Raw genomic sequence first — 16,116 nt, 5'->3', positions numbered from 1 at the left:
ACAACTAGAATTGCCAGCTTATCTGGAACACTGACCCAGAACTCTGGGTTGAGGAGCTGATCCATGGCAAACTCAGGAAGCTGCTGTTGGATTGGGGTTGTTTTTTTCAGCCCATATGCCTGAACCATTCTTTTCATATTCCTGACTAGGCTGTGAAGGAAATCCTAGACACATGGGAAAATATGAAATTTAATGTGGTCAAGTATTACAAAGGCACCCAGGAGCGAGGCCACATCTTGGGGTCTGTTGACGATATCATCCAGTGCCTGGATGACAACACTTTCAACCTGCAAAGCATCTCAGGAAGCAGATTTGTGGGACCTTTCCTGCAGACAGTTCACAAATGGGAAAAAACGCTTTCTCTCATAGGGGAAGTCATTGAGGTGAGAAAAAAGACACAAATGATGGAAAGGAGCTGATTCATAGAGAGAAACTTTGTATGAGACAATTTTGTGCTCAGAAACTAATGATCCTCTTTGATTTATTTTGAGGGGAGGGATGCATAATTAGAGGAGTGAATCTGAGTTTTTATTTCAATGAATGCATTTTTAACTAACAGGACTCCTCATTGGTGTTTTTTCATGTGCCCTTGTTCTTATTTAATACTGTCCTGTTCTTGTTGCAAGAATGTTTTCATCTCCTATATCACACTGAAGAATTTACATATATTTAAAACCCTTTTCTGATTTCCTTCTATTTTTTATTTTCTCAGACTAGAATTTTCCTCTTTTTAGAGGAGACTCTCTTTCACAGGGTAGTGGGTTTTTCTCTGTGTTATTCTGATTTTTTTTAAAGTCCATCTTGCGTACATTTTTTTTTTTGACCTGTGCTCATTTCACTTTGATGTGTGTTTCTGCAGTTTTCCCAACCTAGTCCATCGTGTTGGGAAGCACCCAACCAGGTCTTATGTTAGTTGGTTTGGGGCTTTCCTGCTTTGTGTCCAGACCTCTGTGAGCCACCTAGGCTCACTTCACCAGTTCTGTGTGACAGCCTTGTTTGTCCTGAGACCACAGGCAGGCACCTTGTATTAATATAGCTACACCCTAAAGCTTGGGGTGGGATGAAGCCAGGCCTGGTTCACTGGCTAAGAGTGTGGTCAGGCATGGGCTTTCTTCATTTGCTTTCTCTTTAAAAAATAATTTATTTATTTATGGTTGTGCTGGGTCTTTATTGCTGCACACACAACTTGGCAACTAAAGCATCATATGCACTTACTCTGCCCTCTTGCATGGAAATTCTTTTGACCTGAATTGATTTAAATCTGTCCCGTGTTAGGGTGGGATTTTGCCATACACACCTTGAGGTACCTGGGAACCTGTGTTGATGATAATGTTGTGCATTTACAGATTTGGATGTTGGTTCAGAGAAAATGGATGTATCTGGAAAGCATCTTTATTGGTGGAGATATCAGATCACAACTTCCAGATGAAGCAAAGAAGTTTGATAACATTGACAGAGTATTTAAAAGGGCAAGTGACTGGCTTCTATTTTAGTCTTGAAAGATGGACAGTAATCGGAGATATTTTCACTTATGTATTTACATGTAGTATTTGGCCTATTTGTAGCTTCTGAATTTTTTCTGTCGTTGTATGTGAATTTAATCTCTTCAGTAAGAATTTCTGTTTGATCGGAAGCCACCAGCATAAGGCACTACAACTTTTTTATTTTTACTTTTTATCATAAAAGTAGTAGTTATTTAAAAACCTTGGGGAAGTGTAGAAGAGAAGGAAAAGATGTCTTCCATAGTTTCATCATCTTTAATATGTAATATTTTTCTATGTATATGGGTTTAAGAACACAACTGTAATGATATTTTGTATGTGTGTGTGCATACTCGGTCTCTCAGTTGTATCCGAATCTTTGTGACCCCATGGACTGTAGCCTGCCAGGCTCCTCTGTCCGTGGGATTATCCTGGCAAGAATACCTGGAATGGATTGCCATTTCCTCCTCCAGGGGATCTTCCCAAACCAGGGATCGAACCCATGTCTCCTCTGGCTTCTGCACTGGTAGGTGGAGTCTTTACCACTGAGCCACCTGAGAAGCCCGATATTTTGTATAATTTCATCTTATAATTTTCTCTTCATATTGTGAGAAACATAGTTTGTATTATGAAATCGTCTGATAAAACATTTCAATGACTTTATATAATGTCTCAGTGACTGACATTAGTTTTGTTGATTTATTGTCTAGTAACTGGACATCTTGTTTGAAGTGAAACTCTTCGCATTCAAAAATAATTTGTCTGAAGTTTTTTTCCATTTTTAGGATTAACATCTTATTATTAAGTAAATTACCCATGAAAGACTATGGTCATCTTAAAGTCCTTTCCAGGAAGGGTGGTACCAGTGGGCACTGCTGCTAGTAGTTAGTGGGGTAAGGATTGTCACCCAGCCCACCTGACCTCAAAGCAGCTTTGCTGCTCAGTGATGCTGTTGTATTCTCTAGTATGAGCAGCCAACTCATGTTTAGGGCTTCCCAGGTGGTAAAGAACCTATCTGTCAGTGCAGGAGACATAAGAGACCCAAGTTTGATCCCTAGATCAGGAAGATTCCCCTGGAGAAGGAAATGGCAACTTACTCTGGCATTCTTGCCTGGAGAATCCACAAGGAAAGAGGAGCCTGGTAGGCTATAGTTCATGGGGTCGCAAAGAGTTCGGACGTGACTGAGGCAACTTTGCATGCACGCATAATATATCTGTATCATTTCTTTTTAGATTCCACATATAAGGGATGTCATATGATATTTCCCCTTCTCTGTCTGACTCACTTCACTCAGTATGACACTCTCTAGGTCCATCCGTATTGACAGTTGTCCTCTTGACTTTATCCAGATCATGGGCGAGACTTTGAAAGACCCTGTGATCAAGAGATGCTGTGAGGCCCCCAACCGCCTCAATGACCTGCAGAACATCAGCGAGGGCCTGGAGAAGTGCCAGAAGAGCCTGAACGACTACTTAGATTCCAAGAGGAATGCCTTCCCCAGGTTCTTCTTCATTTCCGACGACGAGCTGCTCAGTATCCTGGGGAACAGCGACCCACTCTGTGTCCAGGAGCACATGATCAAGGTCGGCCCCCGGGGGCTCCCGTGGGAGTGTCCCCATAAGCTCTGTAATTGCAGCTCATCTGAGTCTGCTACACAGCTGGGTTCAACTCGGAAGTCCAAGGTTGTGGAACACTGCTGGGGTTTTTATTTGAAACGTAAATCTGATGAAATCCACTGTACTCTGAGATCACACCAGCACTGAGCTGCCATTTGTTGTTCTTTTTCCACAGTCCCCCAAACAACATTTTTAGAGAAACTGAAACAATGCAGAAATATACAAGGACAAATATAATAACCAGAGAGACCATACAGGATAGTGGTTCAGCACATCCAGCTAGATTGTCTGGGCTCAAATCCTGGCTCTACGTGAATTTGCTGTGTGGCCTTTGGCAAGTGACTTAACCTCTCTGGTCATCAGTTTTCTTCCCTGTAAATTCACATAACTCCAATTCTACACATTTATAAAGACAGAGATTAAATGAGTTAATGTTTGTAAAGTGCTTTGAACAGTGCCTGCCTGATGATGTTGGCTAAAGAACCTTATCTACCCCGCAGAACTGACACCCTTGTTACCAGTTAGTCATATTTGTTTTGTCTCTTTTTTTTGTAAGATAAAATTATGGAGATAAAGTTGACATACTCTCTGTTTCATCCCCGTTCACAATTCTGCTTCCACTTTCAAAAGGCAGCCATTATCATGGCTTTGATGTAATTCCTTCCAGCCTGTGTTTTCATACTTTTACATAAATGTACGTGTATCCGTGAGTGATACTGAAGGGCAGGAAACACAACAGACAAAACTGTCTCTTATGACAGAGAATCAGAGCAGCGCCAGGAATAATCTTTGGTCAGCTCATCAAAGCTCTATGTTTAGTATCAGCCATTCCCCTGGAGAAGGAAATGGCAATCCACTCCATTATTCTTGCCGGGAGAATCCCATGGACGGAGAAGCCTAGTAGATTACAGTCCATGTGGTCGCAAAGAGTCGGACACAACCGAGCCACTTCACCTTCACCTTCACCTTCACCTTAGAGGTTTCTCAGCCTTGACACTATTGGCATCTTGCTAGAGATATTTATTTTTTTACTGGCATGTAGCTGACTCACAATGTTGTGTTCATTTCAGGTGTACAGCAGACAGTCAGTTATGACATACATTTAATGACTCTATTGATTCATTTTGGGCTATGCAGGGTTTTCATTGCTGCTTGCAGGTGTTCTCTAGCTGCAGCAAGCAGGGGCTAGTCTTTGTTATGCTGTGCAGGCTTCTCATTGCAGTGGCTCCTCTGGTTGTGGGGCACAGGCTCTGGGCACACGAGCTTCGGTAGCTGTGGCTCGCAGGCTCGGTAGCTGCAGCTTGAGAGCTCTAGAGCGTGGGCTGAGTAGTTGTTGTGCGTGGGCTCAGTTGCTCCGTGGCCTGTGGAGTCTTTCTGGATTCTTATCCACTGTGCCACCAGGGAAGTCCATCCACTCTCTTTTTGATTCTCTTTTGGCCCAGACAGTTTTTTCCTCTGTGTGTGTGTGTGTGTGTGTGTGTGTTTATGTCAGGGGTGGGGGCTGTCTTGTGCATTGTAGGTTGTTTAGAAGCATTTCTGGCCTCTACCCAGTAGATGCCAGAAGCATCCCTCTCCAGCTGTGAAAACCAAAAACGTCTCCAGACAGTGCTGAGTGTCCCTGGGGGCAAAATCATCCATGATGGAGAGCATTGTGGAACAATTACTTTATTTCAAATAAATAAAGTACTGAGGATCAATTGCTTAATACACTGCATACGTGCCTGTGTGCTAAGTTGCTTCAGTCGCGTCTGACTTTGCAACCCCATGGACTGTAGCCACCAGGCTCCTCTGTCCGTGGGGATTCTCCGGGAAAGAATACTTGAAGTTACCGTGCTCTCCTACAAGGGATTTTCCCCACCCAGGGATCGAAACGGAGTCTCTTCACATCTCTTGCATTGGCAGGTGCTCTTTACCACTAATGCCACCTGGGAAGCAACATTAATACACTGTGTTTTCTTTAATTAATGCTGATTTCCTTCTCAAAGTATGAGTTATAGTTTGCATGTTTTCCTTTCTCAAAGGGAGAAGGCTTATATTCTGTTTCTGCTTTCATAAACACATATTTTACTGTTGTAGAAAAATGTGTTGTTAGAAATACTTTGGCTATTGGTAGCTCCTTTTGTAAACCTCTGATTTTATTTTTTAAAGCTTGTTGCCTTTCTGTCCTCCTGTCTGATTTGCAATGGGCCCCAAAAGACTCATTTTCCCTGAATATTACTCTGATTAGTAACAATGAGGATAGCCAGCAAATGCCAAGCATTTGAGGAGCTGACATTTCATGCACGTTATTTAATTTGATCCTTTGACTGCATTTTGTAGGTGCCATAATTATGTTTATTTTCGGCTGAGAGAGGAGAAGCAACTTGGTCAAAGACACCTGATTGGACAGTGGGGGTCTTCATTCCTCATTCCTGGGAGGTCTCTAATTCCTCAGCCCTTGAGTGTTTAATCACCATGATGTTCCTTCTGCTCATCCTGTGTTCAGCTGGTCCATGTGTCCGGATACCTCTCCATCCCAGTGTACATCCTAGAATCTCAAGTGTGGGGAGAGAACATATCTTCTCTTTTTTCATTTTTGTTCAGCCCGCCTCAGACCTTTTCACAGTGCAGATAAAAGGAATTACCCAATGAACGTTTGTCACTGGCTAAAGAGATACCTATTTGGTGTGGGTCTCTGGTGCTGTTGCTGGCATCCTGGCAGCCCTGATGTGTGATGAAGCACTGCAGGCTGTTCTTTGATTCCAGAACCCAGTGAAGGTATTACAGTATGTACTCTCCCACTGTATTGCAGATGTATGACAACATAGCACTGCTGAGGTTTCATGACGGGGACAGTGGAGAAAAACTGGTATCTGCCATGATATCAGCAGAAGGAGAAGTCATGGAGTTCCGGAAGATCATCCGGGCTGAGGGGCGTGTGGAGGATTGGATGACAGCAGTTTTGAACGAAATGCGAAGAACTAACAGGCTAATTACCAAAGAGGCTATTTTTAGATACTGTGAAGACAAAACCAGGTAGGATTGTAAATGTGATTTGTGTTACTTTATTATATTAATGGTAATAAGGGATCAATTTTCAGGGTGTGGAGTACACTGACTGACATTTCAAATGGTTTTCTTTCCCTGCCATAGCTAAATTAGCTGATGGATACCTGTGTTCTTTACGGATTACTGTGTACAGCACTTCTCAAACTGTGGTCCATGGACTGGGAGGATCAGGGCCCCTAGGAGCCTGGTCAAAATGCAATTTCCTGAGCCCCACCCCAAACCTGCTACATCAGAAACTCTCAGGTTGGGGCCCCAGGAACTGGGTTTTCACAAGATCCCAGGTGATTCTGAGCTCAAATGTGAGAACCTGGTGAATGCATTGGAGAAGGAAATGGCAACCCACTCCAGTATTCTTGCCTGGAGAATCCCAGGGACAGAGGAGCCTGGTGGGCTGCCGTCTATGGGGTCGCTCAGAGTCGGACATGACTGAAGTGACTTAGCAGCAGCAGTGACTCACCAGAACCCAGGTGTTCATTAAGATGGACTCTATGTGTAGGTTAATGGCAAAGTTGTTTTTAGAATAGTTGATGAATTTCAATCATTCTTTGATTTTGTGGCCTCAGAACTTCCAGGCACCGAGCTAAACCATGCCAGTCACTAAGAGGGCTGGCTTTACTATGTGGTTGAACCCAAAGCACACAGAGCATCTTTGGATAGCTTCCCAGGAGAGTTGCAGTACATTTGGCAGGGCCTTTATGCCGATACAAAGTCTTTATTATTATGGGAACACTGTCCTCTTGGTTTTGCATGCTGCTTTTTTGATTTTGCATGCTGCTTTTTTGATTTTGCAAACTGAAAATGTCTATTTAATGAATTATTAGGACAGAGCATAGTATTTGTCTGACTAGGATCCTTCTTGGTTCTGTGCCATATAAAAAATGGGTTTATCGCTTTATGTAATTGAGTGTATATCGATACATTCATTGGTGTACTGGTAAACTAGCTCTCTGAGAAGATAAGCTTTGATTTAGAGCATATGCCAATTCCCATAGTGTAAATACTCTGCATGCCTAACTGAGACGCAAGCCCACTGGAACTAGTCAATGAGAGAAGCAAGGTGCAGTGTAGCTTGTGTTGCCGGATGCCAGTTTTGGAAAAACAGCCATCACACCCCCTTCTCCCCATTTATGTGTCTTTATACAGGTTTGTATGAGAATAGAAAAGGGTGCCCAGTGACACTCAGGAAATTATAGCAAGGAAGCATGGGAGGTGTAGTCAGAGATAATCAATTTTTTTTGTTGGAATTTTAAAAAAGTTAAAAATTCTTATAATGTGCCTATCATACTAAATAACTTTTAAGCATCTGTAAAAACACGTCTTTCAAGTGATCTGGCTTCTTTTACACAGTCACGCCCCTGTAACTGTTCATGCGCACGTCTCCGTTGGCCTGGAGTTCCATTATCTAACCAGAAGAGGTTTATCTCCTTTGTTTATTGGTCTCTTACTTTGTCTTCCCTATTCCAGATCAAAAAAAAATTTTTTTTAATTGAAGTATAGTTGATTTACAATATTGTATTTGTTTCAGGGTACAGCAAAGTGATTTAATTATATTAATATGTACATAAATATGTATATTTCTGATTATTTTTCTTTATAGATTATTGCATGATATTGAATATAATCCCCTGTGCTGTACAGTTAATCTTTGTGGCTTATTTATGTGTAGTAGTTTGTATCTGTTAATCCTACACTCCCGGTTTATTCTCCCCTACCTAAGTCCCTTCCCCCTTTGGTAAGCATAAGTTTGTTTTCTGTGTCTGTGACTCTATTTGTCTTACTTCACTCTGTGTGATAATCTCTAGGTCTATCCATGTTGCTGCAAATGCCAATATTTCATTCTTTTTTATGGCTGAGTAATATTCCATTGTATTAGATTGTTTCCAGGTCTTGGCTATTGTAAATTGTGCTGTGATGATCATCAGGGTGCATGTATCTTTTTGAATTATAGTTTTCTCTGGATGTATGTCCAGGAGTGGAATTGTGGGGTCATAGGGTAATTCTATTTTTAGTTTTCTGAGGAGCTGCCATACTATTCTCTACAGTGGCTGCACCTACTTACATTCCCACCAGCAGTGTAGGAGCGTTCCCTCTTCTCCACACTCTTTCCAGCATTTATTATTTGTAGACTTTTTAATGCTAGCCGTTCTGACTGGTGTGAGGTGATACCTCATTGTAGTTTTAATCTGCGGTTCTCTAGTAATTATTGATGTTGAGCATCTTTTCATGTGCCTGTTGGCCATCTGTATGAAACAAATATTCCTTTTTGTTTTGTTTTCGGCCATGCTTGTGGAATCCTAGTTCCCTGACCAGGGATTGAACCCATGCCCTCTTCCGTGGAAGTGTGGAGTCCTAACCACTGGACTGCAAGGAAATCCCAGAAGAGATAGATTCTTAACAAGACCATTTTTAGTTCCAATCCTGGGAAAATCTCATAAAGGCATGCTTTTCCTTTAGGGTCGACTGGATGCTCATGTACCAAGGGATGGTGGTGCTGGCCGCCAGCCAGGTGTGGTGGACCTGGGAGGTGGAAGATGTCTTCCGCAGAGTGCAGAAGGGGGAGAAGCAGGCCATGAAGAACTATGGCCAGAAGATGCACCGGCAGATCGATGAGCTGGTCACCCGGATCACCTTGAACTTAAGCAGGAACGACAGAAAGAAATACAACACCGTGCTCATCATAGACGTGCATGCCCGTGACATAGTCGACTCTTTCATCCGGGGCAGGTGGGGACCTCCCAGGGCGCTCGTGTCTCGAAATCTGTCCTGTGTCATCCTCTGGCCTCTCTCAGCATCTCTCCGTCTACTTTCTCTTCCGTCTCAGCTCTCTCCCTCTTCACTTATGCCCCGTTGCTCACCTTCCAGCATTCTCGAGGCCCGGGAGTTTGAATGGGAAAGTCAGCTGCGTTTTTACTGGGACCGGGAACCAGACGAGCTGAACATCCGCCAGTGCACGGGGACCTTTGGCTACGGCTACGAGTACATGGGTTTGAACGGGCGGCTGGTTATCACGCCCCTGACAGACCGGATCTACCTGACGCTCACCCAGGTGACTGGCGGCCTGGCTCTGGTGGGGTCATTCACCTGGGGTTATGTGTTTTTTCTCTAGGTGTGATAGTAACTGTGATGGTGTACTGGGTTGAACAGGCTTCCCAAGTGGCTCGGTGGTAAAGAACCTGCTTGCCAGGGTAGGACATGCCTGTTCGATCTCCTGGTTAGGAAGATCCTCTGGAGGAGGAAATGGCAACCTGCTCCAGTATTCTTGCCTGGGAATTCCCATGGACAGAGGAGCCTGGTGGGCCACAGTCCGTGGGGTTGCAAAGAGTCAGTCATGATTGAGCACGCATGCATTAGGTCGAACAGTGTCCTCCCCACCCCAAATTCATGTCCACTCAGAACCTCAGATGTGACCCTATTTAGAAATAGGGTCTTGGCAGACTAAATTAGTTAAGGATTGGGGTGAGAACAGCCTGGATTAGAGCCCTAGGACCAATGCCTGGTGTCCGTATAAGAAGAGGAGAGAACACAGAGGCACGAAGAGATGTGAAGACAGAGGCAGAGACTGGAGAGACGCAGCCACGTGCCAGGAAATGCCTGGAGCCACCGGAAACTGGAGGGAGCCAGGAACGAGCCTCCCTTCAAGTCTTCGGAGGCAGTGTGGCCCTGCTCACACCTTAATTTCAGACTTTTAGCCTCCAGAACTGTAAGAGAACACATTTCTGTGGTTTTAAGCCAGACAATTTGGGGGTACTTTGCTATGGCAGCCCTGGGAAACGAATGCTGATAGTAAAAGGGTTCGATGATAAAGGTCGTTCTTTAAAAATCTGTAAAAGAAGTTCCATTTGGAATATGACATACTTGCTACCTTTTGGGATTGGGCTGTTTCAAGTTCCGGTGGCTCCCAAAACCACCCTCAGTTTCAATAGTTTGCTAAGAGGAATTACAGAATTCAGTAAAGCCGTTGTGGTCATGGTTATGGTTTTTATAGGGCTTCCCAGGTGGCTCAGTGGTTAAAAAAAAAAAAAGTCTGCCTGCGATGGGGGAGATGTGGGTTCAATCCCTGGGTCAAGAAGATCTCCTGGAGAAGGAAATGGCAACCCACTGCGGTATTCTTGCCTGGAAAATCCCATGTATAGCGGAGCCTGGTGGGCTATGGGGGTGGCGAATAGTGGGACACGACTTGACTAAACAGCAGGAACAATAGCAACAACATGGTTTTTATAGCAAATGGATACAGATAAAAATCAGCAATGGGAGATGGGAGGCCTACGTTTAGCAATAGGACAGGGTCTAGGAGAGACCAGGTCTAAGCTTCAGTTTCCTGTTCAATTCAGCGGTCCAGACAGCATCATTTTCTCCAGCAACTATGTGTGAAGTTCTGCTGCCTAGGGAAGCCCATGGAGCCTTGGGTTTTAACTAGGGGCTTGTCATACATACAAGACTGACCCCTCTAAATGACTGACCTTAGTCTCCAGATCCTCTTGAAGTTGACTTGCTGATGCCACGTAATCCAGGGCTTCCACCATAAATCACATTGTTAGACTGTCTGGCGTGGCCCGAGGTCCCCAGATAAACAAGGACTCTTCTGAGGCAGAACATTCTGGGGCCTTAGAGGTCAGCTCCTAGGATCCAAAGACAAAGGGCCAAACCTTTCTTTGGGCAAAATGAATCCTTCCCTGCACATAAGTCCATGTTCTCATGAGCCTCAGCTCTGGGAACTGCTAGGGTAGGTACAGAGTCCAGCATGTTGTGGAGTCATTGGTTTTCTGGTCCCTGTATAACAGGGGGTTGGGGTGGAATGGTCAGTGGAGGTCAGTGGAGGTCAGGGTCACTGTCAGAAAAGGTGAGTGTGAGCTGGTCCATTACCATTTATATATTCCACATAGATTGTCATGAACTGGTCATTGACACCTCTTTCCTTCCATGGCAGACAACACATGTTTTGTATTTGGCTTCTGACAGGCACTGTCCATGTATCTGGGTGGGGCTCCTGCTGGCCCAGCAGGTACCGGCAAAACCGAGACCACCAAGGACCTGGCCAAAGCCTTGGGCTTGCTCTGTGTCGTAACCAACTGCGGCGAAGGCATGGATTACAAAGTAAGGATCTGGTGTCACTTCTTCCATCCAAAGACTAACCAGGCCCAACCCTGCTTAACTTCCAAGGGCAGATGAGATGGGATGCTTTCAGGATGGTACAGCCGTCGATACCCTGACATCACTTCTAGTGCCGTCTTCCTAGGCCAAGAGCTCAAAGGAGGACATGGGTGAAAGCATTTTATCTCATATGTTTCCAAGAAGTGACATAGTGACAGCTGGAGGTGGGGAACCTTTCACCATCACAGTCTGGGAACTTGGATGTATTTCTTTGTTAGCATCATGTAGAGCAAGCGTCTCAGACTAAATGCCCACTGGAGTCAGGTGGATAGTGTAAATGAGTAAACAGCAGACATACACAGAGAGTGGTGGTGACTGTGGCAACTGGAAAGCAAAGCTCCATCGGAAGGAGGCGCTGGTGTTCAGGTTAGGTCAATTGTCACCAAGAAGAGAGGACCCAGTATTGCTGGATTTTTCAGCATCTCAAGAGAAGCCAGAAATCTGAGGGTTTTTTTACATTAAAATCCTTAATTTTTGAAATCTTTGAACTTCTTTACAAAACAGAAATACTAGAGTCACAAATGTAGAAAACAAAGCTATGTTTACCAGGGATTACGGAGGGGGAGGGATAAACTGGAGATCAGAATGGACACGTACATACTACTATATATAAAATAGATCGTTAATAAGGGCCTACTGCATAGAACAGGGAGCGCTGCTCAGTACTCTGCAGTGGCCGATAGGAGAAAGAATCTAAAACACAATGGAGACTTGTGTGTGTGTGTGTGTGTGTGTGTGTGTGTGTGTGTGTATAACTGATTCACTTTGCTGTACAGCAAAAACTAACACGACATTGTAAATCAACCCTGCTCGAATAAAAATTTTTTAAAATTAAAAAAATCCTGAATTTGTGAAATCCCATGATTGGGAGCTGGCCCACAAGAGGCCTTGGAAATCTTGCCAGGAAGATCCATTAGTAGAGCGGCTGGCTGAACGTGTCTCTGCCAATCTGATAATCATCGTTTGCTTTTAATTTAGAAAATTGTATCCATACGTGGATTGCTTGTGATTTTAAAGATGAAAATTGCCCTTGTCCTGACATTCCTTTCGTCCTAGGCTGTCGGGAAGATCTTCTCAGGCCTTGCTCAGTGTGGGGCTTGGGGCTGCTTCGACGAGTTTAATCGCATCGATGCCTCTGTGTTGTCAGTCATCTCGTCCCAGATTCAGACGATAAGAAATGCTCTGATCCATCAGCTAACCACGTTCCAGGTGAGGATAAGTGTGAAGCTGGCCCAGATCCTCCCCAGGATGGGAACATGCGACGGTGGACAGTCATCTATCCAGACCAGGCTCCCCCAGATGTAGATCTGCCTGACTTCTGCTTTCATGTGGAGATAATTGGGTTTCCCCAAGTGATCAGTGATTATCTTTGATAATTAAGTACTGTAATAATCTAAGAACTTCAGACATGGGACTTCCTGATGGTCCAGTGGTTAAAACTCAGAGCTCCCAATGCAACGGGCACTGGTCCAGTCTCTGGTTGGGGAACTAGGATCTTGCATGCTTCATGGGACAGCCAAAAAATAAATTAAAAAGTAAATTACAGACATGGCTAATAGTGATGGGCAGGGCCATATTCTCAAGTAAATGAAGTATAAGGTCCCTTTTCAAGGTCAAAAGATGTTTTTAATGACTTCCCAAATTTGGGAAAAAGTGACTTAAGAGAAATCAAGATTCCATTGAATCAGAATGTCTTCAGTAGAAATTATTGCAATGAACAAGAAATTTTGCCTTCAGACCCAGTAAAGTTAGGGCATTATAATGACCAAATTTTTTTTAATGTCATTTTGGATCAATAAGAACCATTTCTGTGGACATTTATTTTTTGGCCACACCATGAAGCATGTGGGATCTTAGTTCCCCGACCAGGGATTGAACCCACACCCTCTGCATTGGAAGCATAGAGTCTTAACCACTGGACCCCTAGAGAAGTCCCATGACCAAGATTTTTAAGGTTGTTATTAAAGTGAAAAGGCAATTTTAATTTTTTTTTGAGATTGTACTAATCTCTCCCTGTCCAACAATACATTTGTAGACTCAAGTTTGGGACATCTGCTTTAAGTTACATCAGATGAAAATGGATCAGAGTTTGGAGAAACGTGATCTTATGTAATTTAGGTGGCCCAGGGTGCGTCCCCTGACAACAGGGACCAGAGTGGCTGAACCGTTTCCCTACCCTGAGGCCCTCTGTGGTCCCAACGTGCTCTACCGTCCCTCTGGCCACTGTTCTTGCTTCTGCATGCCCTTCCACCCTTGTCACTTTAGGACACTTGCTCCACAGACATATCAGACCCTGGGACACCAAATGCATCCCTATCTGCCTGAAATTGTCCTTTTTCCCTCCTTCACCTGAAAACTCCTATACATCCTTCAAGACCCCACAGAGCCTCATTGGAAGATCCAGGAACCAAATTCAGCTTGGGCTGTGAGGACTCTGTTATGGGCCCCTCTGTGGCCTCCCCACCTGCTTTTTCCCTGGACCTTAGTGTTGCTGGTGGTCAGAGGATTATTTAAAGTGGGTCCTATTAAACATTTGAGGATTCCAGTGAAGGTTCTAGATGGACTTCTAGTTCATTAGTTCTGAAACATTTTAGGACTGAGCTTACTACTGCCTGCCATGGGAGACACATTGAACCTACAATGCATTTGGTTTTCTAGAAGCTGTGTTTTTAAGAGCAGGCCTGTCTGTCATCTCCAGGGGATGCTCTGGGACTCACATGAGACATTGAGGCATGGATGACAGTGGTCTCAGTGCAGATTTGGGAGATAAGACAGCAGCCTCCATCATCAGATACCTGCTGGGCTGCCCTCTTGTCAGAGGCAGCCTGGGCCTCATAAAAATAAGAATTCTGTTTTCTGTCTGTCTGATGGGCCATTAAAAGAAACAAAACAGTAAAATCTTAGTAGAGAGGAAAGTTGAGATAGTTGAAATTCACTGTAGGCTAAAGAGACTCAAAATATAGAGATTTCTGTACTTTGTCAGTCCATGGAGCACCTGGAGGACAAAGGCTGGTTTCTTAAAAAAAAAAAAAATATATATATATATATATATATACACACACACACACACACACACATTTAGTTATTTATTTGGCATGCCAGGTCTCAGTTGTGGCACGCAGGATCTTTAGTTGTGCCATATGAACTCTTAGTTGCAGCTTGCTGGAACTAGTTCCCTGACCATGGATTGAACCCCGGGCTCCCTCCATTGGGAGCTCAAAGTCTTAGCCACTGGACCACCAGGGAAGTTCCAAGGCTGGTTTCTCAAAGGATGCTGAGGTTGGACTCTGGTGGGAAAGGTATGGGTGACACCCAGGCAGCCAGATGGGGATAAAGGTGGGAATGGGAAGAGAAATGACAATTAACATGAATGAAAATCCACATTGTGCAAAGTGATGGGCTGGGTGTTCTGGACGATGGAGACTCAGAGGGAGTAAGTGCCTCAAATCAACCCCTGGCTGCACACTTTCCCAACATCAACTAGTTTTTAAGTCGACAGACCCTGGATTTGGATCAGAGTTTGGGGGTTGACTGAGGCTTGCTCCCCAGAACATTGAGGTCATAAGCATGAGGACTCTGCATTTATCACCAGGAAGGGGCAAGACACAGATGGTGATGTCTGCTTTTTATCCATGAAAACGAGTAGCCACATGGCTCCCCAGGCCACCTTTCCCCTGGCAGGCTGGCCAGCAGTATAACCCTTCCTTCCTTTGCTCTTGTCCCCTAGTTTGAAGGGCAAGAGATCTCCCTGGACTCCAGAATGGGCATCTTCATCACCATGAACCCTGGCTACGCGGGCCGCACGGAGCTGCCCGAGTCGGTGAAGGCTCTCTTCCGGCCGGTGGTGGTGATCGTGCCGGACCTGCAGCAGATCTGCGAGATCATGCTGTTCTCCGAGGGCTTCCTCTGGGCCAAGGTGAGGCCCCCCCAGTGCCCCGTGGCCCCGGACCCCAACTGAGTCTGTGCTCAGACTGGGGCCTGGGCCATTTTCGTTCTGTGTGACTCTTCAAATAGTTTTGCTTGGTCTCTCCCTCCCATTTATTAAATAATGAATGATAAATGCTTTGGGAACAATTAATTTTTTATATTCATTTGATCTATTAGGCTGCGCTGGGTTTTAGTTGCAGCATATGGGTTTCCAGTTCCTCGGCTAGGAATTGAACCTGGGCCCCCTGCATTGGGAGTGTGGAGTCTTAGCCACTGGACCACTGGGGAGGTCCTCTCCCTCCCTTTTTAAAATGACAACTTTCATTTTGGAACCATTTAACTCACAGGAGGTGGGGGCTAGAGTCCAGAGAGTTCCAGGGGCCCCTCATCCAGCTTCCCGCAGTGATACCCTCAAATCTGGGAAAATTACGTGGACACAATGCTATTAACTCATGTATGGGCTTTATTTGGGTTTCACCTTCTCCCTCTCTCTCTTGTGTGTGTGTCTAGTTCTGTGACATTTAATTCCATGTATAGAACAACTGGAGCCACAATCCGGACACAGAACTGTCTCATTATCACAGAAAAACTCCTTATGTCACCCCTTAATGGTGGCACCCTGCCCCCAACTCTAACTCACAACTGCCAGTCATTCTCTATCACTACAATTGCATCACTTCTAGAATGTTCTATACATGAAATTATACAGCGTGTAACCCTTTGAGGTGGGCTTTTTTTCACTAAGCCTCATGCCCTATGTGGCTTTAAAAATATACTGCTATATTTAAGATGGATAACCTACTGTACAGCACGGGGAACTCTGTTCAATGTGATGTGGCAGCCTGGGATGGGAGGGGATTTGGGGGGAGAATGGAGACATGTATATGTATAT

General features: G+C 44.5%; 1 protein-coding gene across 1 annotated transcript in view; it reads left to right on the top strand.

Moving 5' to 3' along the window:
- Positions 1–16,116, top strand: part of DNAH10 (dynein axonemal heavy chain 10) — a 159,102-nt gene that overhangs the window by 58,385 nt on the left and 84,601 nt on the right. Inside the window, exons 27-35 of the mRNA XM_052654682.1 lie at positions 150–383; positions 1,347–1,469; positions 2,832–3,065; positions 5,890–6,113; positions 8,601–8,870; positions 9,009–9,192; positions 11,106–11,240; positions 12,354–12,506; positions 15,025–15,213. Of these exons, the coding sequence (XP_052510642.1) occupies positions 150–383; positions 1,347–1,469; positions 2,832–3,065; positions 5,890–6,113; positions 8,601–8,870; positions 9,009–9,192; positions 11,106–11,240; positions 12,354–12,506; positions 15,025–15,213 (1,746 nt within the window). The remainder of the gene's footprint in view (positions 1–149; positions 384–1,346; positions 1,470–2,831; positions 3,066–5,889; positions 6,114–8,600; positions 8,871–9,008; positions 9,193–11,105; positions 11,241–12,353; positions 12,507–15,024; positions 15,214–16,116) is intronic.

This window comes from Budorcas taxicolor, chromosome 17 (genome assembly GCF_023091745.1).
Source record: "Budorcas taxicolor isolate Tak-1 chromosome 17, Takin1.1, whole genome shotgun sequence".
Taxonomy (NCBI): domain Eukaryota; kingdom Metazoa; phylum Chordata; class Mammalia; order Artiodactyla; family Bovidae; genus Budorcas; species Budorcas taxicolor.
The sequence above is the reverse complement of the archived record's forward strand: the minus strand, read 5'-3'. Positions and strand labels throughout refer to the sequence as shown.